This window comes from Lepidochelys olivacea (genome assembly GCF_965140295.1).
Source record: "Lepidochelys olivacea isolate rLepOli2 genome assembly, chromosome: 2".
NCBI classification, from domain to species: Eukaryota; Metazoa; Chordata; order Testudines; family Cheloniidae; genus Lepidochelys; species Lepidochelys olivacea.
The window spans coordinates 251,602,012-251,627,860 of NC_140412.1; the positions used below are offsets into that span (position 1 = coordinate 251,602,012).

A 25,849-nucleotide genomic window follows, 5' to 3' on the forward strand; every position below is an offset into this window, starting at 1 on the left:
ATAAGCTGTTACCAGCAGGAGAGTGAGGTGGGGGGAGAGAAAACCTTTTGTAGTAGTAAACACCCATTTTTTCATGCTTTGTGTATATAATAAGAACTTCTATACTTTCCACAGTATGCATCCGATGAAGTGAGCTGTAGCTCATGAAAGCTTATGCTCAAATAAATTGGTTAGTCTATAAGGTGCCAAGTACTCCTTTTCTTTTGACTTAGTTAAAAGTTATTGGCAGATGCCTTTAAACAGTGATGCACAGAATAAATCCACTTTTAGTACTGATCTGAGCCTTTGAGTTTAAAATGTTACATTTTGGATTAATTGATGGAGAAGTCACTTTTCAGAGGCTTGTCAACCACGTGTTAAGTAGATTACAAGGCTTTACATGAGTTTATATTGATATAGCAGTATTTAGTGACTCTTGGTCAGATTACAAGGAACACTTGGTTATTTATATTATCAAAACTCAAAGATGCAGGTCTTACTGTAAAGGCATCTGAACGTAAAATAGGAGCAGCCAAAGTTCCTTATTTGGGACATTTAGTAGGGAGAGAGCATATCTTGCCCAATTCTGTAAAAGAGAAGTTGTTATTAATTGGGCCACACCCCAGATGTAGAAGCAGGTGCAGTCTTTCATAGGTGGGGGTTAACTGTTACTGCCAATTTGTGCATGGGTTCAGGGACACTGTGTCTGCTGTCACAAACATGTTCATAAAGAAACAGCCAAACAGAGTTGTGTGGAGAAAGGCTTGTCAAGAGGGTTTTGGTAAGGTAAAGAAAATCTTTTCAGAAAAGCCTGTTCTTGCCGGTCTAGATTTTGACAAAATGTTTGCACTATTTATTGATGCTTTAGACATTGATTTAAGTGTGGTATTAATGCAGTCATGGGAAAATAACAAAAAGCATCTCACTGCTTTCTTAAGTAAGAAACTTGACACCCACCAAACAGAATTACTGTGTCAGAGAAAATGTGTGTTATGCCATTGTATGGGCAATCAACCAGTTAAGACCCTGTCCCTTTACCAGAAAAAATCAGGGTTCTAATTGACCAGTCTCTCTTAGTTTGATTACACAGAATCAGAGGCTCCACTTCCAAACTGCTGTGATGGAGCATGATGGTCCAAGACTATGACATGGAAATTGTGTATGTTGAGGGGAAGGAAAATACAGTAGCAGATGACCTGTGCAGAAAAGAGGGTTCTGATTCAGTGCCTATGGATCAGCCAGTGCCTGACCCTACTGCGTCATTGTAAGAGGTGAAGTATGACCCTAAGAGCCCCTCAGTGCCAACTGGAATTGAGGGACTCTTAGGGTCACAAAATCAGTTTTTATGGATCAGTGTTCTAACAGACAAATAACAAGATAGGGGTATTAGTTGGTGTCTGGTACAGACCATCAAATCACACGAGAACAGTATGACTGACTCCTTAAGAACCTGTCTGTAGTGTGTGTGCTCGCGTGCATATGTGCCTATAAGCTGCACAGAACTAAAAATTATTGGTTGTATAGGTGCTAGTGATCATGACTTGATTATTTTGTTTGCACATAATGTCCAACCCACATGTAAAGTCCAAATCAAATCTGATGCTTTAAAATGGCCAAATTTCATAAAGAAGAAAACAAATTATACAAATTAGCTTAGAGAGAACTTAAATAGAGAATGTGAATATAGTTGGGAACTGTTTAAGAACATTTTGTGAGATTCTTGAAAAGCCACAATTGAGAGAGAAAACTACATTGATTAAAAAACAGGCCTATTTTAGAGGGCAAATGAAATCTGCCATTTAAAAAAAAAGGAAAAGGGGAAATAAATAGCAATGAATATAAATCAGGGCTAGGAATTGTAGAAAATTGATAATGGAAGCAAAAGGAAACACAAGAAATCTATGGTCAGCAGAGTTAAGGACAATGAGGAGGAGTTTTTAAGTGTACTAGAACCAAAAGAAATCCAAACATCTTCTATTGGTCCATTACTAGATGGAAATGGTAGAACTATTAATAATAATGCAGAAAAGGCAGAAGGGTTTAAATATTTGTTTTATATTTGTGAAAACACCATATGTATCCATATCATATGATGATGACATAGTTTTATTCCAACAGTATCTGAGGAGGATGTTAAGCAGCATCTACTAAAGTTAGACTTTTTAATATCAGGAGGTCTGGATAACTTGCCTCCAAGAGTTTTAAAATCACTGGCCAAGGAGCTGTCTGGACTGTTAATGTTGATTTTTTTTTTATAAGTCTTTGGAGCACTGGGGAAGTTCCAGAGGACTGGAAGAAAGCTAATGTTGTACCTGTAGTCAAAAAGGGATAATTGGGTAATGACATACTCAACATTGTTCCAGGGCAAAATCTTCCCTTGGGGCCCCCTGTGGGAATAAAACAATTTAGATCCTTTTTGCAGGGCCTGATTCTCATGGTCACAGTTTCATGTCAGTTTTTGGATTGGGTATAAGTGACACTTCTCCCAGATTGGGGCTGTCTCTTTATACAGTTGGCAGTTGTTTGTTTGCCAGGCCTCTTGAATGAGGTCAGACCAGTATATGCTGTTTCCCTCAGGAGGTGAAACTTCCTCAAACTTGATACCTGCATTAGGGATTTGCATTAACTAGTCCCCTGTCTAGCAGACAGAGGTATAACAAGGTCCAGTGGCTGGAAGTTGAAGCTAGACAGATTCAGACTAGAAATAAGAAGTATATTAACAGTGAGGGTTAACCTTTTGAACAGCCTTCCAACGTTTGTAGTGGATTCTCTGTTTCTGGCAATATTGAAGTCAAGATTGGATGATTTTTCCCTAAAGAAGAAGGCCTAATTCAAATAGGAATTAATTCAGGGAAGTCGTATGGTCTGTGTTGGGCAGTAGGTCAGACTAGATGATCAGTGGTCCCTTCTGGCCTTAAAATCTGTGAGTACATCCGAGGAACCTATTAGTCCCCTTTGTTACAGCATTGTACTGGGAGTATATGTTCAGTTGTTCGTCCACTATAACCCCTAAATTCATTTCATAGTCACTGCTTTCCAGAAAAATGCAACTTTAATGCTCTTTTAACATAGTTTTTTGGATGTAATAGAGATCTAAAATATCTGTTAAACTTGAGATAAAACAACTTGTGTAATGCATATAAATATATGAAAGTGGTGAACTTCAAATTTTAACTGAAATTCACATCCTGGACCAAAGTGTTTCTGATATTTAAAAAGTTAAGGTCTTAAGAGTTAGCAATAGCTATTGTACATGTGGAATAAAGTTCAGGTACTTACATCTGTGGACAGGGGTTAGGGGGCCGAGGCTGGGACTGCAGCTGGGGGTGGGTCTGGGGCCAGGAGTGGGGCTGTGGGCGGGGCAGAACCACAGCTGGGCCTGTGGACGGGTGCGGCTCCGCTTCCAGCCCCGTCCCTGAGGTTGGGGCTGGGGCTGGGGTCATAGCGGGGCTGGGGTCATAGCGGAGCTGGGGGTAGTGGGGGCTGGGAGGCATTCCCTTTCTGCCCCTCCATGTGGGCTGACCCAGGCTTGTTATCCTCCCCGCCCCCCCCCCCCCCCAGCATTCCTCCAGTTTGGGAACTTCTGATCTAGGCAAGTTCATTGATGCTCTTTCTTGTTTTCTATCTGAAGTATGCAAAACAACATATGTGGACTAGCCTAAAGCAAGTCAGGGAAATATCATTAAAAAAACTGTTCTCCAGAGTTATTAATATTAAGTTGGTTTACCTGATGCACTGTCATTAATTGCACAGTGCAGAATATTTCCAGTTATTGAACATGGAAAGATCACTGCTGAGGCTGACCCTAACGGGATAATTCTGAAAGTTATGATGAAATGCCCATCGTTCAGCGGGCCACTGAGAGAAGGGTTCTGAGCCATAGTCATTTATCTGTATGTTGCTTCTGATATCAGAACTGCAGCTGCTAGCCTTTGGATGCACAAAAAATTCTCTTGGAAATTGGTTGCAGGATGTCAGCTGCCCACAACCACATCCTTACAGGAAGGCCCACAGCTGTCTGGTATAGCTCCAAAGGTGGGTATGCCTGGCTCTGGAGGAAAGTTGGGGACAGGACATCTAGGAAATGTGCTAATTTAGTGTATCTCCAAATAGCCTAGGCAGGAGCATAAAAACACTTCCTGTTCCAGTCTCTAACTAGAAGCCTAGGGGAGGATGAGTGGGATCTCTGCCTGCCCTCCCTTTGTTGGTGAGTTTCCTCCACAGCTGCACCTGTGGGCGAATTGCCTGAAGGAGCAAGTCAAGTCCTCAGTCTCCATAGTATGCCACTTCTGTCAGGAAGTAGCCTCAAGAGCTTGCACAAAATTCAGCAGTCTGGCTTGCAGAAGTTCATGCAAACATTTTTCTTTGGTCTGTCTGTGAGTTTGCATCATTGCCTCCAAGTTTTTATTTGCATTTTTGCATTCAGAATTCCAACTGAAGCTTAGTTGTAATCTCTTTCACCTGATTTTGTGGTATAGCTGTGCAAAACCATGCACTCATTTCATAGCTTCAATCCCACATTTAATTTTGAGTTTTCAGTTCTCTGGCCAAATGTAGTCTTAGTTTCACATCACTAGGCTTGGAAGGATTAGATTTTTCTTGGTAAATGTCAGTAAAAGTCAGTTTCACCACACATACACAAACCAATGATAAAATATTTCCATTGATGATGATTGAGATTTACAAATAGGCAAATATTAAGAGAAATGCTGCTTGAGAAGTTTAGTTTCATTTAGTGATTTTTTTTCTTTGTATATCTTGATATGAATTGGTGTTGACAATTTGTGTTTTAAAGGTTATAAAGCTTTACATTTTTGAATCTCAACATTTGCTGTAATTAAATAATTGTCTGACACCCCATAATTTCCTGCAACTAAAAACTGAAAAAAAGCTAAAAAAATCATTATTATCCATAGAAATTATAAAAACTCCAAATTTTGCTAAGCCTACACATAACAAATCCCAGAACAGTTCTATTAGTTAGAAACACTTTGCACAGGATAAGAGGAGCTAAACCACTTGCAGTATGCCGAAAATCCAGTTTGCAGGGTGCTGATTTGGTCATTGATCTGACTGGTCATCAGAGTTCAGACATAGTCAGAATAATCCACCAGGTGACAGCATAGCTAACTGGAACCAATCTTAAAGCAGAAGTCATAACTTAACCTTCTTATTAACCAGATAAACTACACTTCAGTTGCCAGTAGCCCTGAACAATCACAATTTAGTGTTTTGCTTATGGAGAGAGGGAAAAGACCAAAGGAGCTGAATCTGCAACGCATAAAGTACCTGCTGTTGTATCTTCGAGAGAGAACTCAGGTGTATCAGAAGTGTAACATGAATCAGATTTACTTCTGTTGCTGTGTTCTTGCTGCACCACTTTTCAAACGTGTCAACTTTTTATTTTGGAAACTAGTGAAGTTATGAACTTCTGGCTTTTTGGTCAGAAACGTGACTTAGGGCAAGCATTATGAATTGTTTTGTTAACTGATGCAGATTGATTAATGGTTAACTGGTGAATATAGGATAGTTCCTGGAGCAAGAGATGGATCACAAAGGGGTATTATCAAACAATTACAATCCATACTCGATGGGGACCCAATCCGGAAAGAAATCTTTCCTGAACCTCCTCTCCTGACCTTGAAACAATCCCCCAACCTCGCCAAATTTATCAGAAGCAAGCTCCCCACAGATTAGGACACACCAACTCAAAGCAGCACTAAACCCTGCAAGAACAACAGGTGCAAAACCTGAAGACACATGTCTACTACCACAATGATCAACACCCTCCACAATACACCTTTCAAGATCCGTGGGTCCTACACGTGCCTATCACCACATGTGTACCTAATCCAGTGCACTAAATGTTTAAATAGCAACTATGTGGGTGAAACCAGACAATCAATATGCTCTCAAATGAACTCACAGAAAAATGATAAACGACAAAACCACCACATCACCATGGTGAACACTTTTCACAAAGTGATTGCTCTATATCAGTCCTCATCCTTAAAGGAAACCTGCTCAACACTTTCAAAAGATGAGTCTGGGAATTTAAATTCATAACTTGGCTAGACCCTAAAAATAATGGACTGAATAGTCTCACAGGACTTATGACTTATTACAACAATCTTTAACTCACTAATAATGCCCTCACAGTTGCTTCCTCCCCTCTCCTTCCTTTTCTCCATGTGACTGGAGGAGTGTTAATGGGCCACTTCACCTTGAATGGTCCCTTGAAATATATGGCAGCTACTTATGCTAAACAATCTGTTCCACCTTGTATTCAGCTGTGACACTCCTGGTACATCTATACTTCAATTAGACATCTGCAACTGGCCCATGCCAGCTGACTTGGGCTCACCGGGGTCTGGCTAAGGAGCTGTTTAATTGTGGTGTAGACACTTGAGCTGGAATGTGGGCTATAAGACCTCCTACTTTTCAGGGTCCTAGAGCCTGGGCTCCAGCCCAAGCCAGAATGTCTACATGGCAGTTAAACACCCCCTTAGCCCAAGCACCAAGAGCCAAAGTCAGCTGGCATGTGTTAGCTGTAGGTTTCTATTTGCAGTGGAGACATACCGTACGCTCTGAGTAAATTTCCCATACCTGAGAAGAGCTCTGTGTAAGCTTGAAAGTTTCTCTCTCATTCTCTCTCTGACAGAAGTTGGGCCAATAAAAGATATTACCTCACCCACCTTATCTCTTGAATATCCTAGGACCGACACAGCTACTACATCACTGAATACAATGAGAGGTCTACAGTTACAGACACCTAGATCCCACAGTGGTGAACCTGGTATAAATTCCTAGTAACCCATAACTCATAGGATGAGTTTCTCTGTCTGTTACGTTTTTATTAATATTTCCTGTCATGATTTTACTATTTCTTTGTGCATCCTTTCTGATAAAGCAGTATCCACCTTTCCCTTCTGAACTGGATTAGGTCAGATATTTTAAATTTCATCCCAACATGATTTCTGTGCCCTTTTTTGTTCTCCCATCTCTAATAGCTTTTTTCATTCTAGATTTAAGCTGATAGTCAGTTTAACACTTGCTGCCTTTAAGAGTACTATCTGGAGAAGCAGTTTAGCATTTGTCTGTCTTTGTAGGACAGACTTGTTTCACAAACCTCAGTTGGTGACTAATGCAGGTTAAAGCTCAGCTCTAAGCAAGACAGATTTCTTGTGCTAATATTACATTTCATAGACACAAGTAGATCAATTTCAAAAACTATTTTATGGGTTAAGGAGCAAAGTGGGCTTTATATGAGTCAATTTACACTTAATAGCATATTTCTTTCAATATTCATTTGGATAACTGTACTGTGTCTGCTATGATTTAGCTAGGTGTTTGTTTAATACATATTCACAAAAATAAATAGTAACAACCCCGGAATGTCTGAAGGGATAATGTGCCTTGAAGTTTATGGATCTTCAAACTCACTTTCATGTTTTTAATACACATTGCCAGTTGATTTAAGGGGCTATTATAATATGTAGGTACATACGAAGAACAGTATTGCACTAACTGACAAAGTACATTAATCAGTTAAGTTTAAATATCACTTTACATTTTTATTTTCACAGGCAAACAGATACAAAACACAATAAGTAACATTTATAGAATGTTGGAGTAATACATTTTATAAGCAAAAGTGTTTTTTAACATTTATGCTCTACAAATAATGCTTGACTTTCAAAATTGACTTCCATTTTTGGAAGAGCAGCAGGAACTCAGATTTTGTTTCTCCAATTCTGGGTTAATTTGGTTGCTCATGAAGATGATGAGGATAACCAACGAGCAGGATCAAGCTTTGTGTGCAGAGATCTCATATAAGCTCTGCCAGTGAAATTTAATCCGGATTTACAGCATTCTGCTAAATTGATCATGGGCCTTTCTGGTGCATGGGACCAGTGATCCTGATCAACTTTTTCAAATTAGCTGGAGGCTTTATGATGCTGACTGGTACCTGCTGAGGAGTAGAAAGACATCAGACTTCTTCACCTGCAACAGTTTCATGCGTTAAAGTTGGATTTTTGGAAATGAGTTGATGCACTAACCCTTTAAACATTTGGCTCTAGCATTTGAATTTATTTGGAGTTTAATCGTCATTTATTGAAAAATGTAGCAAATTGATATAGTCGACAAAGTAAACTGAGTTGCATTTATTAATTGAGCTCTAAAGCACATGGAGAAATCTCAAGAGTAAAACACAATTTTAAGTATAGCACTTATTTGCTGTTTGATTAGAATTTAGTTTCAGTTTTGGGTAGCTGATAAATGCACAATATAATCCAGACTTTTCATTAACCTAATTAAATGAAACTTCTTTTTTTCAGATTTGTTTTCTCCTATTTGCTGTTCTCTATATAGTTTCCTATTTCGTAATCACAAGATACAAAAGGAAAACAGGTAAGTAGTTTTTAAATTTTGATTTTGATTTAAAAAATGAGTAGGGTATAACTTTTTTCCCCAAAGAGAATTGCTGTAGAATAGTGGTGCCCGTTCTTGTCACCTCACTGACTAACTATATTATTTTTAAATGTCACTTGACCAAATTTGGGAGGGGAGAGAAGGGACATTTCAAAGCTGCCACCTACTCCCTTCTCCTCCTGCCTTCAGCTCCCTTATTCTTTCTTCTCACCTGAGTTCTTATGATTCTGAATTGGAAACCTATAGGCAGCCTCCAGCTTGGGTCCCTAATACCAAACTTTGAACTTTAAGATGCTTAGATTGATCTACAGATTATGAATAAAAATCCCCAGTTATCACTTTAAGGCTAGATAGGTTCTTTTCCCAAGATCAGGCCCCATATTATTACAGTTATTATATAGTTGGGAACCCTGATATGCACAGGTGCAACAGCCAAACTATAGGAACTCTTCTATATTTGCAAATAAAAAATGTATTAATACATTTAGCTAAGTCACACACATTCTAACTCCGTAAAGTAGATAGAGATAATACAAAAGTACATCTGAACATCCATACTCACACCATCCCTTGCAGAACAATCTGAAATGTTAGCCATTATCTTCCTCAGCACTGTCGCCTTCCTCATCTTCACCAGTTGCCATCGTTCTGGCCCCTTCCAGGGCTACATCTCTCCCTCTCCTACGCTCACGTTACCATGTCTAATGCATATTCAGTAGGGCTTTCTCCCCTCTTCGTTATTTGTATTTCCTCCCCTTACCAATGTTAAGGTGTCCTCCTTCTATAGATTAGTATATTTATGATTTCAGCCCATTATCATATACGTCAGTTCATTGCCATGGCACTCTTGCGGTCAGATGTTCTGTCCAAAACCTTCCAGAAGCTGGTGTTAGTTCATGTTTCTATGGTTGGCTGATGTCATTATGGACAGAATTCCCCCTTACATTCTACTTCCAGTTCCCCAAAACTTGTGGCTTACCTAAGTTTATGTATGCCAAAGTTTGTAGGCCTCAAGCCTCATGCTAACTGCTGAGGCCAGTGTCTTACAGGATACAAGTCTGTAGGTTCCGTGCATTACTGCTAAATATAATAAAGCAGAATTTAATGCAAAGCAGTGAATATAATAGAAGTAAGCTGGCCCACTGGGCTACACACCTTACCTGCTGGGTTTGTAGAGGGAAGTAGTGGCTTTCTTTTAAAAGAAGTCTTGATTTTAGTGGCCCCAGTGCTCAGAAGCAGATCTATTTCAGCATTCTTCCTAAACCTGTTTCCTACAAAACCACCCTCCTTGTCCCCCGTCCTTGAAGGAAATAATAGATCATAGATTCTAAGGTGAAAAGGGACCTTTGTGATCATCTAGTCTAATGTCCTGTATAGCACAGGCATAGAACTTTCTCAAATTAATTTCTAGAGCAGTGGTTCTCAACCTTTACAGACTACTGTACCCCTTTCAGAAGTCTGATTCATCTTGCATACCCCCAAGTTTCACCTCACTTAAAAACTACTTCCTTACAAAATCACACCTAAAACTACAAATGTGTCACAGCACACTATTACTGAAAAATTGCTTACTTTCTCATTTTGTCTGTATGAAATTATAGTTTGTACTGATTTTGTTAGTGCTTTTTATGTAGACTGTTGTAAAACTAGACAAAGATCTGGAGAAGTTGATTTACCCCCTGGAAGATCTCTGCTTACCGACAGGGGTTATGTTTATCCCTGGTTGAGAACCACTGTCCTAGAGCATATCCTTTAGAAAAACATCCAATCTTGATTTAAAAATCATCGGTGAGAAAACTGTATTCCTCAGGATGATGCCAGCTACATGCACGCTTCTCTTAACAGTTCAGGTAGCCAGTGCGAAAGGGCAAACATAGCCAATTGCTTAACGCTGCTCCACAGCCCTGAATTTTCTTGTTAGGTTTCATTCAGAAGAAGGGTTTACTAGTCTGTGACTGCAACACTTTGCATCATGGATACTAAGCCTAGCCAAAGGGCAGCTTGAGTATTGGAAGACGGCTTCCACTCTGGCTGAATGTCTTCACTAGGATTCCTGTAGATCTTTCATTTTCAAGTCTTTCCAGTGTAGTAATTTCTTTCCTTTACTGTTTTTACAAGCTACTGTATCTCTCTCAAAATGGGTGTTGTGAAAGCACAAAAAGGCTTACAGATGGGCTTGCCCTCCTTTTCTGCCTAATTTAATCAGCCAGAGACCACTATCTAGTGCTCCTCTGAGTTGATTGTGTTTGCGTACTTCTTATACCAGCTTTAAGGACAGTAACAACATACTGACTGGATGACTATTCCATGTGCTGCAAAAACATAAAATAGATCCTTACAACTTCCAGCAAATTTTTCCTTCCTGTGCCCTTTACAAAAATCCTTTCATTTAAGAGATGCCCCATAGGAAACAGTTTGCAGACAGTTGTTTTATGTCAGAGTTTTGGTTGAAATTGAAGAATATGCTATGTAGTTCTAAATACGTAATTGTTAATTTACATGCAGGTAGAAGTCAACTTTAGCATCTTTGTCATTACACAAAGGACTCTTTAACTCAAAACACTTTCCTGCAACAATCAAAAGAACCTACCAAATGTCCGCAAGCTGAATTATTTTTATATTAATTCCATAGGAAGATATACATTTATAGAAAATTAAAGTTGCCTGGATAAGCAATCAAAATTGGAAACTCCAAAGTCATGATTGTACAGTTGTACCAATGAGCAGTTTGATAGTTGTAATAGTTTCATCTCAGACAAAAGAACTCAAATTTTTTTCCTTTATTAACTTGCTTGCCACTTCTACCACAAGCTGTTGAGGATTGGGCCATGGCTTTCTTTTAAGCATAAATAACTGTCTGTATTTAATTTTGGGAGACCAGGTCCTAATGTAATGATTGCCCTGTCAAGAGCACAGAGGCTATACACGCTACTTGCATGGAATTCTTTTGTCGGAGTGTGAAGCAAGCCTGTTACTGGACACATCCAAATTTGGAAATGTATTCAGGTCTGCTGTGGACAGGTTTTGTGCATTCTTTTGCCTGGAAAATAATTCACAATGCAGGATGGGCAACATGGAAAACTTGAAGGGGATAGAAAAAAAAACTGACTTGAAAGTGGAATTTCATTTCTGGAGGCCACATCATAAAAAGGGGGCTGTGGCTGTTCATAAGGTTATGAAGGAGAACAAGAAAGAAGTAAAGATTCCAAGCTGAGTGGCAGCCCATCATAAATAGGAGGAATACCTAAGGGATAAGAGAAGGAAAATTCTCTAAAATGCCAGAAGAGAAACCCAGAGGCTCATGGAGGAATTAAGACTAGGTGAGAGGTGCTGGTATCACCTCTGGTAGTCAAAGACAGGTTATTACTGTTGTACATGTGTGTGCTGTTTTTCACTGCATATAAAATTCACAACTGTTTTTCCAAGACTGGGTGTTTCTTGTGTATTTTTAGCCTGTATTCTTACGATGTATTCAAACCCATTTTCCCCTCAACTTGTTTGAAGGCTGTTTGTAATTTTAAGGAAGAGTAGTGATGTAGAAAGGAATTTCCTGTCATGACTATCCTCCAAACACACTAATTTAATCTTACAAGCCATCAAAGAGGTAACCCTTAGGTCTTGTCTACACCATGCAACTTTTAGCGACAAGTCAGCATGTGTAAACCCTATTTGTCGGTACTTTGTTGGCACTTTGTTGGCACTTTTGCTGACAAAATACTTCCAGACACGCGAGCGGCGTTGGCTTTGTCGGCAGGAGAGTGCTCCTGCTGACAAAGCCGCATTGACACTGCCACTTGCATCGGCAAAACTTTTGTCTTTCGTGGGGGGGCTTTACGTACCTATGAAAGACAAAAGTTTTGTTGACAACTTTGCAGTGTAGACATACCTTTAGTCCTGAGCAATGCTCTTTAATTGTCTTGATTGAAGAGATTAAGAAACCAGTGAAGGGAGTGTAAAGGTGGAGGGAAAGCAGCACTAATTTTTATTAAGAAAAATATTCTTTCAGGAAAACTAATGGAAATGGGTAACGTTAATTTACAAAATGTATGTCTACTACAGAATACAAAAATCATGGATTTGGATTTAGTAATGCAAAATTTTTGATCTGACCTATAGTTTTTCTGTTTTAGTAACTTGTTTTCATCTTTCTTTTAGTTTCTACAGCTACCTATATATAAATCTGCTATAAATTATTTTTCAGATGAGCAGGAGGATGAAGATGCCATTGTCAACAGAATTTCGTATGTACATTTCTTAGTTCCTTGATATAATTAAATTTGCAATAATGTAAAATGTAAACAGGCAAAATTGTCTGCATAGTGTTTACTGCACATGGGCAGAAAAACATTACAGCTTTTCTTTAAGCAGTTATTTTAGAGCATTGCCTTATGGGTGGGGGGAATCCTGCTTCTGGGAGCACCCATTTAGTTATTCACCTGTAGTTTAGAACATAGGTTGTAATGGATGCATGCAGAATGGCAGACTGAGGCAGGTTATGAACACAACTTTTTTATTCCCCATTCGCATAAACTCTTTATTCACTTTCCTTATTAGTTTTAGGTCATGTCTACACTACAGAGTTAAGTCAACGTAAGTTATGTTGACTTTCATAAGTCACTAATAAGATTGGTTGCGCACGTCCACACAATGCTCCTTGTGTTGGCTGAGCACATCCACAGTCATTGCTCTTGCATTGTGGGTAGCTATCCCACTGTGCAACTCGCCAGCCTCTGTACCCTTCTGCTGCTGGGAGTTCTGGAAACAGGTTGCAGTGCATCATTGGGACATGATGTAGTTCTTTCCGTCCCATCATTCCATGGGCTTATTACTTCCTACTTTCAACAGCCCTTGTAAACTCTGCACCCGCCATCTCTGCCGGACAGCATGGATCCTGAGCTGCTGACCATTCTGGTGATGAGCATTATGAACACTACATGGCTGGACCTGCAGTATTTCATGAGCTGTGAAACAGAATGAATCGGGACATGCCTGCCTTGCTTTCTGCCAGGGAACAATAATTGAAGATTGCTGCTGGCATTCACTGAACAGCTTGCCACGGTGGTACTGGGCTTGGGAAACAAGCACTGTGTGCTGGGATTGCATAGTGATGTACGTATGGGATGATGAGCAGTGGCTGCAGAACTTTTGGATGTGCAGAGTCACCTTTCTGGAACAATATGCAGAGCTTGCTCCAGCTCTCTGGCACAAGAACACCAAAATGAAAGCTGCCCCCATCATGGAAAAGTGAGTGGCAATCACTATGTGGAAGCTGGCAACTCCAGACTGCTATTGGTCAGTCATGAATCAGTTTGGAGTTCGAAAGTCCACCGTGGGGGTGTGTGGTGATGCAAGTGTGCAGGGCCAATAATCACCTCCTGCTACAAAGGACTGTGACTCTTGATAATGTACAGGAAATAACTGATGGCTTTGAGACAATGGGATTCCCTAACTGTGGTAAGGTGATAAATGGAACACATCTCAATTTTGGTCCCCGACCATCTTGTGACGGTGTACATCAACCGAAAGGGCTACTTCTCCATGGTCTTACATGCGATGGTGGAGCACTGGAGATGTTTTACTGACATAAATGTGGGGTGGATTGGGGAAGGTGCAAGATCTTTTGGAACACTGGACTATATAGAAAGCTGAATGCTGGGACTTTCTTTCCAGAACAGAAGATTCCAATGGGGGAAGTGAAAATATGCCCATAGTGATCCTGGGAGATCCCGCCAATCCCTTGCTCCCATGACTCAAGGAGGCTTACACCAGGAAGCTAGACAGCAGCAAGGAGAGCTTCAACAACAGGCTCAGCAGGTGCCAAATGACCTTTGAATGTGCCTGTGGCTGATTAAATGGTCGCTAGAGATGTCTTTTTGGCTGGATAGACCTCAATGAGGAAAATATTCTGATGGTCATTGCAGTCTGCTGTACGCTACCTAATAGTTGCGAATCAAAGGGGGATAAGTTTCCCCAGGGGTAGACTGCTAAGGGGTAGACTGCTCAAAATCAGCAGCCAGCCTAAGGGCAATTAGAGGGGCACAGCAGAAGGCTGTTTGAATTAAGGAGGCTTTGAAGGCGCATTTTGATGATGATTCCCAGTAATGTGTCTTTGTGTGTTGCATTTGGCCAGGCAATGCTTACTTGCCACCTGGAATTACTCCTGCAGTGTTTTGCTTCCTGAGCGTTAATTGCAAGGAGCAAATATTCCTACCTATAGCCATTGTGTTTGATGGTTAGCACTGAGTGATGTCTGTATGCATGTCACAAATAAAGACTCATTTTATTTCAAAGACTCAAGTTTAATAACAGGATAAACTACAAACTTTTGGTCAAACAGGGGACATGCAAAGAGGAACAGTTTCATGGTGAGGGCCCGCACAGCTGGATGTAAGTACAGCTTTTGTTGGAAAACCAGTCCCTAGGCGTGGAGTGCATGTGGTACTGTGAGGGACCAGGAACATGCAAGGAATGTGGTGGGAGAGTTTGGGGAGGGCATGGACTGGAGTTCTGTCGTGGCTGGAGTGGGAGTTGGGCATGGATGTGCTCAGATTGCAGGCTAATGAGGACCTTCAACATTTCTGTCTGGCCCTCCAGGAGCTTTATCATCCGCTCCTGCCCCTGTGTCCTTTCCTGGCTATCCAGCCTGAGTCTTTCGTTGATTGTCTCCCTCCATGCTCTTGTTTCTTTATATGCTGCATCTGTTGTCTGCAGCACTTCACAAAACATATCCTCCTTACTCCACCTGGATCGGCGCCTTACCTGACAGAGGTGCTCCACCGGTATAGAGGAGTGGTTCCTGAAGGGCACATCTGCAGAAGCCAAAGAAACAATGAACAGAGACAGTATTGTGAGTGCGCTCACAGCCGTGAATCACAAAAGTTACACACACCTCTTTCTCACTATCCTTTGTCTAGCACACAGGCCAGCACAAGTCCCAGATACGATGAGTTTAGGGGGAGAGTTGGGTGGGCAAGGGAAATGGGCAAGAAGGGACAAAGGGTGGTTTGCAAAGGGGGTTACTGTAAGTGGCTAGGGAGCCTATTCTGAATATTGGTACCCTTTTCCACAGGCTAGGCTATTGAACCAGATATCTCACCCCTAAGGGTAACCCAAGATGCAGGGGTGTATCTCCTGCATGTGTGTGGCTTCAGTCTGGCTCGGTATGCTGCTTGCCTGTGTGCTGCTCTGGTTCCTGCAGAAATAATTGCCAGGTGGCTCAGAAAAGTTTCCTACAGCTGGGGAGAAACAAGGCAGTTCTCCCAAGGAACTTTAGGCAGAGGATTGCAGAATATCTAACAGAAAAGTTTTGTAAAGATCACTGTGGAGGATTCCAGGTACTTCTCTGTGTACGGTAATAAACTTTTCCGCCGTGGCCCCACTGTGTAGACAGACAGGCTCTGTTGCTAATTTCAGGCCCTTATCCCTCCTGTACCATATAACAAAATACATCAGAGCTCAATCTCTCACTGTGCAGTATTAAAGCAAAATGAGCACTTACCAGAGCTCCCCTCTGCTGCATCCTGCGCACCAGAGTTGGAGTGCTAGGACTGACCAGACTCCTTCGGAGTGGAAAAGAGGTCCTGATTCGCCGCACCCCTGGATGACTCTGCCGCGTGCTCCACATCATCCTCCAGCTTCACTTTCTCTTCCACTACTTCCTTGTCTGGGTTGAGTCCACTAGATGCTGCCATCAGTCCCCCGAACTATCCATGGGGCTCTTGGTGGTGGAGGTGGGGTTGCCACCGAGGATGGCATGCAGCTGCTTCTAGAAGCAGCGTGTCTTTGGTGCCGCACCTGAATGACGGTTGGCCTCCCTTGCCTTCTGGTACACCTGCCTCAGTTCCTTGATTTTAGCACAACCGTTCTGCGTGTCCCTCTCTTGCCCCTTTTCATGCATGCTTCTAGCAATCAGCCTGTAGTTATTGAAATTCTTATAGCTGGTGCAAAGCTGCAACTGCACAGCCTCCTCTCTGCATATACTCAGCAGATCCAACAGCTCTGGTGTGCTCCACAGGGGAGAGTGTCTGCTGCAGAAAGCCGGCATCATCAGCTAGGAAGATGCTGTGTAAACTGTGCACGCCAAGCAAACAGGAAGAGGAATTTCAAAACTTCCCAGGCCTTTGAACGGGGGAGGAGTGCCGACCTGTGAACCTTCTGGGCAACAGAGTTCAAACTGCGGTTGTGATGGGCATTATGGGACACCTGGAGGCAAATTAGGGTGATGTAATCAAGTGAGGTGTCTACACTGACACTGCGTTGCTCTAACTACGTTGCAAAAAGCTCTCTGCCACTCGATGAGGTGATTTTATTATGTCAGCATAGCTGGGGAGTTACATCTGCAGGAGGAGCATTTCAATGTGTACACCTCCACTGTCTTGTCAACGAAAGCTGGCTTTTGTCTACAAAACTGAGTAGTTTAGACAAGGCCTTAGTTAACTCTGACTCTCTCCTAACTGAAGTCCAACTGTCCTCATTATTTTCCCTCTCTTTATTCACTATTCCCCTGCTGATTTATTCGTTTTCTTTCTTCCTCTGTCCAGATCCCTCTCTCCCCTCTTATTTACTTTATCTCTTCCTTCCCATTCTTAATATGGTCAACCCCACTCATTCAAAAATCATGTGATTAGCTTAGATACCATGAGATTTTTAAAAAATAGCTAATTGAGGATTCTCTTTGTTTGCCTTCTGGTGTTTCAGTCTTTTAGCATTTCATGTTTTCATGCGCTTCTCTACAGCTGTGAGGGCTATAAACTATGTATAAATGAAAGCTGAGATTCCCACATAACAAGACTCCAAGAGCTGCAGCTTTAGGAAAAAACATCTACTACTGTGGTACTTGCAGTAAAATCACAAGAGTTAGCAGCACTCCATTCTCTCTTGCCCTCTCCTATGCTCATTCACACACTGTTTCCCTCCCACTTACATATGAATACCACAAGGACTGACCCCACTAAAAATGCATCGCTAGGCATGCCACTAAATGACCATGCCTTTGCAATTTAAAAGCGTAACTTTACTGTATTCTCTTGTTACACCTTCTTTCCCATTTCTGGCTCTACTCCACTTTCCTTCTTTCATTGTTTTGAGTGTGGTGTTTCTTCTTTTTCTTGTCTTGCCACCCTCCTCCTTTCATAGATTCCCCCCCCATATTGTCTCCTGTTCTGTCTTCTTTCTCTCCCCATTTCTTCCTAAAGACTACTTTACCTCCTTTTCTTGTACTTCTTTTTAGTTTCTTGTCTTATTCTCTTCTTCAGGGCCACTGCATGCCCACTTTCACACACACCTTCAAGCATATGTATTGATCCACTCCCAGGCAGTGGGGAAGTAACGGGCTCCATGAAGACAAAAGGGTGATCAGTTGGGTAGAGCTCCTTGCATTACTGGGGACTGAGTTGTAGATATTTTGTTGTGGACAATGCAGAGGATTAACTTTTTAGAATGTTCTAAATAAGCTGTCTAAATAACTGAAACAAGAGACCACATTTGTCATAGCACAGTAATTTAAACTTTAGATGTAGACAGGTTATTCCCACCTTAAGTTTTTGATATTAAATGGATGCTCATGTGTGTGTGTAGATATAACATTTGACTCATAGTTTCACTTTCTGATCTGACAAGTATTATGGGAATTTTTTTTGACAACTAATCATTGTTAGGCTTTAATGGTATTCTGTAGTGTGATTTTTTTTTTTTTTAAACCCGCTTGGGTACTAGAAGGGATTTTGCTCAGGCCAAGACCAGGGCTCTCTGCTGTAAGGACAAAAACATCTGATGAAGTTACTCCTCCTGTCTGGCTTGATGCCAGGTATCAAAGATTTTTTTCAAATACTTCTAGTCTTTCCTCGGTAGGTGTTACAGGAAAGATCACCTTTAATATCTTAGCACATAGTTTTACCTTAAACACTTACCTAATATATAAATAAATGTGTAAATGACCCAAGACTGAGGACGAGAAGGCTTTATACATTTAATTTCAGCATAACATTATTTATGCATTTATCCTATTTTCATGTAACTCTTATTTTTATTCTTTTTTCAGGCAAAATCTTCTCTGTTCCTGCCAGAAATATATATAATGAATATATAATTGTAAAAATTACCCAAATTATTCCATTCCAAATATGTTTTAACCATTGCTTCCACTTAAGGACAACTAAATGTGGCTCTTTCAGTTGTTTATCCTGGTGTTTGGAGAAATCCCACGAGGCCTCTGTTGCAAGTCAAATCAGTACAGTAATCATCCGAAACTTCAACTAAAAATAAATTAATTTTACTGTCCATTTAAACTTTCATATGATCTGCTTTATAGTTAAACATTTCACTGAATAATTAGCATTAAAGTGATTGTCTTGTTCAATATTTTAAAAACATAATATGTAATACTTGTGACTGTTACATTAAGCACGCAAATGCACTCACAAAAACACACCTAATCACTGTGGGTTTTGATAATATTGAAGAACTTAAATGTTCATCTCCTTAAAAGAAGTACTTTTCAAAAAAGATCTTAAATAGCAGGTCTTGTTCACAAAGTCCCTTGACTTTGCACTGTACCCTTTTCTGATTTATTGGCTTATTATAATAAATTTCTTCAGTTATCTCTGAAGATTGCCACTGTATGGAGTCATATGCCTTAGCTTCCCAATTCTGTGCTCTTTTTGCCACTGGACTTTTTTTCCCCCTCTTAGAATCATAGAATCATATAATATCAGGTTTGGAAGGGACCCCAGAAGGTCATCTAGTCAAACCCCCTGCTCGAAGCAGGACCAATTCCCAGTTAAATCATCCCAGCCAGGGCTTTGTCAAGCCTGACCTTAAAAACCTCTAAGGAAGGAGATTCTACCACCTCCCTAGGTAACGCATTCCAGTGTTTCACCACCCTCTTAGTGAAAAAGTTTTTCCTAATATCCAATCTAAACCTCCCCCACTGCAACTTGAGACCATTACTCCTCGTTCTGTCATCCGCTACCATTGAGAACAGTCTAGAGCCATCCTCTTTGGAACCCCCTTTCAGGTAGTTGAAAGCAGCTATCAAATCCCCCCTCATTCTTCTCTTCTGCAGGCTAAACAATCCCAGCTCCCTCAGCCTCTCCTCATAACTCATGTGTTCCAGACCCCTAATCATTTTTGTTGCCCTTTGCTGGACTCTCTCCAATTTATCCACATCCTTCTTGTAGTGTGGGGCGCAAAACTGGACACAGTACTCCAGATGAGGCCTCACCAATGTTGAATAGAGGGGAACGATCACATCCCTCGATCTGCTCGCTATGCCCCTACTTATACATCCCAAAATGCCCTTGGCCTTCTTGGCAACAAGGGCACACTGCTGACTCATATCCAGCTTCTCGTCCACTGTCACCCCTAGGTCCTTTTCCGCAGAACTGCTGCCTAGCCTTTCGGTCCCTAGTCTGTAGCTGTGCATTGGATTCTTCCATCCTAAGTGCAGGACCCTGCACTTATCCTTATTGAACCTCATCAGATTTCTTTTGGCCCAATCGTCCAATTTGTCTAGGTCCTTCTGTATCCTATCCCTCCCCTCCAGCGTATCTACCACTCCTCCCAGTTTAGTATCATCCGCAAATTTGCTGAGAGTGCAATCCACACCATCCTCCAGATCATTTATGAAGATGTTGAACAAAACCGGCCCCAGGACCGACCCTTGGGGCACTCCTCTTGATACCGGCTGCCAACTAGACATGGAGCCATTGATCACTACCCATTGAGCCCGACAATCTAGCCAGCTTTCTACCCACCTTATAGTGCATTCATCCAGCCCATACTTCCTTAACTTGCTGACAAGAATACTGTGGGAGACCGTGTCAGAAGCTTTGCTAAAGTCAAGAAACAATACATCCACTGCTTTCCCTTCATCCACAGAACCAGTAATCTCATCATAAAAGGAAATTAGATTAGTCAGGCATGACCTTCCCTTGGTGAATCCATGCTGGCTGTTCCTGATCACTTTCCTCTCATGCAAGTGCTTCAGGATTGATTCTTTGAGGACCTGCTCCCTGATTTTTCCAGGGACTGAGGTGAGGCTGACTGGTCTGTAGTTCCCAGGATCCTCCTTCTTCCCTTTTTTAAAGATTGGCACTACATTAGCCTTTTTCCAGTCATCCGGGACTTCTCCGGTTCGCCACGAGTTTTCAAAGATAATGGCCAATGGCTCTGCAATCACAGCCGCCAATTCCTTCAGCACTCTCGGATGCAACTCGTCCGGCCCCATGGACTTGTGCACGTCCAGCTTTTCTAAATAGTCCCTAACCGCCTCTATCTCCACAGAGGGCTGGCCATCTCTTCCCCATTTTGTGATGCCCAGCGCAGCAGTCTGGGAGCTGACCTTGTTAGTGAAGACAGAGGCAAAAAAAGCATTCAGTACATTAGCTTTTTCCACATCCTCTGTCACTAGGTTGCCTCCCTCATTCAGTAAGGGGCCCACACTTTCCTTGGCTTTCTTCTTGTTGTCAACATACCTGAAGAAACCCTTCTTGTTACTCTTGACATCTCTTGCTAGCTGCAGCTCCAGGTGCGATTTGGCCCTCCTGATATGATTCCTACATGCCCGAGCAATATTTTTATACTCTTCCCTGGTCATATGTCCAACCTTCCACTTCTTGTAAGCTTCTTTTTTATGTTTAAGATCCGCTAGGATTTCACCATTAAGCCAAGCTGGTCGCCTGCCATATTTACTATTCTTTCGACTCATCGGGATGGTTTGTCCCTGTAACCTCAACAGGGATTCCTTGAAATACAGCCAGCTCTCCTGGACTCCTTTCCCCTTCAAGTTAGTCCCCCAGGGGATCCTGGCCATCCGTTCCCTGAGGGAGTCGAAGTCTTCCTCTCCTTACCCAAAATAAACACCAAATCATGTTTGGGAGAGCTTCTTGAGCTGTGACTTTGCTTTATTTCCATTGTTAGGCTTCTGGAACTAAGTTCTTAGCTGAATTCAGGATGTATTCGTGCAATTTAGCATTTCTTGCTATTGAATTTTTCTTTAAATTGATTAACAGATGTCAGTGTCACTTTAGTTCCCTTCCTCTTAAATGGAAAACATTTTGAAAAGATACAATCTTTTGTTGCTGATGGTCTATTTTTGAGCAACCAACAATTTTTTACTTTCACCCTGTTCCTTTACAAATGTGAAATAGCTTTTTTTTGCTATTTGTTGTGGGCTTGAAGATATTATGAAACAGTTTTCAAATTGCTCAGCACTCTCCCTTATGCTTGTGGTAGGGTGCTATATGCCATGCAGTGGTACTTCTCCAGCAGTACGGGCATGCTGCGGGAGAGGGACATGTTGCTTATTTCACAGTGAAAGTGTGAAGGTACTGCTGCCTTTTTTAGAAACCACACTTCCCCTACCAGTAGTGAATGACACCCGCTTTGAATCCAAAAAATCACTTAAGTGTTATTGAAAAACATATCTGAGAAACAATGTGAAATACTAAATAAGTATAACTAAGAATTTCAGACTTTGCTTTCTAGTTTTGAGAGATTGTGGGTAATTAGTGAAAGGGCTTTCTTGTAGAGAAAAGATTAATTGCAGACTTTAGGCTTAGGCTATTTTATTTTGCCTTGCTGACCGGTTTATTCCAGCCTCCTTACTTGCTTTTCAGGCGGTTACACTCTGCGTTTATGAGGAACTTCTTCGGTAAATTACAGATTAACTAGATAGACAAGGTGGGTGAAGTGTATATATCTCACCAACCAAAATTGGCCTTTTAAAATATAATACCTCACCCACCTTGTCTCTGTAATATCCTGGGACCAACACTGCTACAACTCTGCATGCAGCATAGATTAACTAGCTTGCATCTGTGAGAAAATGTACGTATTCTAGCCAGGCTGTCTGTTTTGTACCTGTGGTACCTCAGTTTTGGATTTGGAATCTTCAAGTGATATTTGTTTTTTGTAAAATTATAAGGTAAGGTAAGTAACTGAGTACAAGACAATATTTTTTATGCTAGCTAAATTTTAATGTTAACTTCTTTCATTAAATTTGAAGCCATAAGAATTGCTCATTGTATGTATACATGTAATATAAGCTGCCTTCTGTTCTAATGATCTTAAACTCTCTTGTTCATTAGCTTTGAATGCTTGTTATCTTTAATTAAACTTTAACTTCACAAACACACAGGTTGATACTGCGTCACATATAGTAATCATCAGAATTTTGGTTAAAGAAAACTAACACTGTATGATTCTGGATGGCTATACCTCCATTTAAGACCACTTCGTAGTACAACAAATTGACTGTAGTGGAAATACTTGTAAACAATGACTGTGGGAACGAGTAAGAGTTTGTAGAAATGGACCCTCTCTTTGTGAGAGGGTGGGGGAGGGAGAAAATAATTCTACAGTCAAACAATATAATTATTGACACTTTCCCTGTAAGTGTCTTAGTCCAATATATATCTTAATTTTCAGTTATGCCGTTCAGAAAATTATTATAGAGTTCCATTTTAGTGTCAAACTTACACTTGAATAAAATTTTTGGTTGGCGTTGTGTTCTTGAAAAGGGTATAATTCTGTTAAAAGCGAAAAAATGGCACTTACTGTAAATTGTTTTTGGAGTATTTCAGATCAGTATACCTTTCCCTTCAAAATATTAAATGCTTATTTTATTTTTAGTTGAGATTTCCCTTCATTCTATTATCTAGCCAACAAAATAATCTTTAGCCCATCAAATGATGATGGGTCCATGCTTTGTATGGAAAGAAACACAGTAAATCTACAATTGCATGGTTAAATAGTCATGTTCAGTTGTGATCCTGTTGACATTTTTAGTGATTAATAGTTGCATTAATTCACTTTGAACCAGTGAGTGGTATCTTTCAATCGCTCCTTCTGTTAATCTCACCACTTTCCTTAGTAGTTTTAAGGAAAGGTATATTGTCCCAAGGTATTATATGTTGAAATACTTAATTGAGCTTGGATCATGAATGTATTCCAACCCTAGAGAAGAAAAGTCCTAATATTTTTTTCAAGAATGAATTATTTTCATTTATATAATTTTGATAATTCTGTAAACCACCTCATATCTGAAAAATAAAGATGTAGCGATGTACTTTTGTAAATATGACCTTTCAAAATATGTGCATTTTTGTAGTGTAAATTGATACATTTTTGTGATGAGCCCCATGAATTAGGTTAACTACTTTGTTGTTTGAAACATGTTATTTTATGGGCAGTAACAATGATACATTTGTTTGACTTCCAGGCTGTTTTTGAGTACCTTCACTCTTGCAGTTTCAGCTGGTGCCGTCCTGCTTCTACCTTTTTCAATAATCAGCAATGAGATCCTGCTTTCTTTTCCACAAAACTACTATATTCAGTGGTTAAATGGCTCTCTAATTCATGGTTAGTACTTGCATAATGTAATTAAAAGCACATTTTAACAGTTAACACCACTTCCAGTGCATATTCTGGTTTTGAGTGATCCTTTTGTTTTTAATATACTTACTGGCATAATGGCTCAAAATTGTAAATGTTCTTGATTTATATGCCATTGATAAATTAGGCATTTGTAATCTAATGCACAGCAGCAAATTTACAAGTCATCACCATTCTGGCTTTTTGAGGGTTGTGTTGACTAAGGGAAGGCAACACAAAAGCTACTGTTCTTACATACAGAAACATGTATAGCATAAGAACTGCTTTTACAGGAAGCTAAGTAACTTGGAAATGTGAAAGAAAAGTCTTATGACACCTGTAGGTATAATGTTCAGTGAGCTAAAGAGGGATATGGAGGAAAAAAATAGTTTATTTATTCAAATGCAACTAGCGGTTCATACAAGAAACTTGTCATCTACAATGGATGGATTGAGAAGCAGTGACTTTTAGCTGCTTTTATTTTTAAAGTAAATCATGTATATAAAATTATATATTTTGATCTTGCCACATTTATTATGGTATTTTGTTAAAGTGAAATTGTTCAATGTAGAGTCTTGTCTCCCTGTGTGTTGACAGTGTCTAGCACTTCGGGCGCTGCCAGAATTCAAATAATGGTAAGCGTGCTTAGTGCTCTACCAATATATAGTTGCTGTAGTTCCGAGCAGCTAACATACTGCAATGAGAAGATGCATCTTGGTGAGGAATTGGTGATTGTCATTGGATTTAGATGTATCAATTGAGGAAAAAACATACCTTGTGATGTCAGGGGGCAACTTGCTAATAGAAAAGATAGCTATTTGCTGAGTTATCAAAAAGCAGAGGTACCTAGTTCTTCTTTAGACAGTGTGATGGACAATGATGAGGCTTAAAATTGATACGTGGTTCTGAAGTCCCAATATTTTAAAAGGTAAACTTTCTAGTTGGTTAAGCTTAGAGTGTAGTATCTCTTAAGTGAATTTGAGACAAGCTGTTGCTTCCTGGTATTGAGAATTTCCGTGTTTCACTAACCTGAGTCAATTATGCCCCTTTATTTCTGCTCCATGCTGAAAGCCATTGTCTCTGAACATGTAACTCCAAGCTCTGCATCTAACTAGGGCAGTTTCATTTTCTATGCAGTATCCCTATCCTTTGCATGTGACAGGCAGTGATGCAGTATGGTCAGGTAATGGGGCCTGATTAGGCTTGGAATTTAGAAATCCCAGAACCAAACCCCATGCATCCGGTACAGAGCAGTTCTTGCTTTGTGCTCCTCTCAGCTGCACCAAACCACCCAATCAGAGGCAATACATCTGGCTCACTGATATGATGCTTTTGGTTGCCAGGCATTGTGTAGGCTCTGTGACCTCCTCCAATGAGACTTGTTGTAGAAGATTAGATATGCTGGCCTGAAGTTTTACTTGCCTGTGTTTGCCTACATGTTGGTTCCATTTCCTCCTTATCATCATCTTGTGCCTTGCTTTTAACCCCCTTCTTAATTCTTGAGTCCTTCACCCACTTATTACTGAGTCTTTTCACCTCTACATCAGGAATGGTTTTCCTCTTCATCTGTGACAAGCATCCCACCCTTTCCTTCTTCAAATCCCTCCTCTAAACTCTGTACTCTGACTTAGACTTTGTTCACCTATCTCTCTGGCACCATCTAACCTTGCTTTTGTATGTTAATTGTAAGTTAACTTTAAAAAACAACCCCCCCCTCAAAAAAAACAACAACAACAAAAAACACACAAAAACAGAACCTCTAAGATATTTGGAGCAAACTAAATATTCTGGCTCTTGGAACATATTAAGGCAGCATTCCCTTTCTCTTTGTTTCCTTCATTTCTTCTCCCACTTTTCCAAAATTAGTTGACATTCTTCTTATGTTACCTAGCTTTGGTTAATTTTATGTCTCTACTGACATGCAATACTTTACAGATGTAAGACCATCATTCCTTGTCACCCTATTCTTAAAAAAAAAAATTGGATTTTAATTCCCAAGGGAAGCAGGAATATACCATGTAGAGCAGCTCTTTCGTTCTCTACCTACGGTCAACCACATAGATTT

The 25,849-nt window shown here is 40.5% G+C and overlaps 1 protein-coding gene across 2 annotated transcripts in view; it reads left to right on the top strand.

The window, feature by feature from the left end:
- The window catches only part of LMBR1 (limb development membrane protein 1), a gene marked incomplete at its 5' end in the record, with an annotated part of 146,839 nt that overhangs the window by 25,468 nt on the left and 95,522 nt on the right, over positions 1-25,849 (top strand). Inside the window, 3 exons of one of the 2 annotated variants that reach the window (XM_084620662.1) lie at positions 8,319-8,391; positions 12,614-12,653; positions 23,633-23,772. In XM_084620662.1, coding sequence (XP_084476788.1) covers positions 8,319-8,391; positions 12,614-12,653; positions 23,633-23,772 — 253 coding nt within the window. Of the gene's footprint in view, positions 1-8,318; positions 8,392-12,613; positions 12,654-23,632; positions 23,773-25,849 lie in introns of those variants that run through there. The other variant, XM_084620663.1, reaches the window with a different exon arrangement.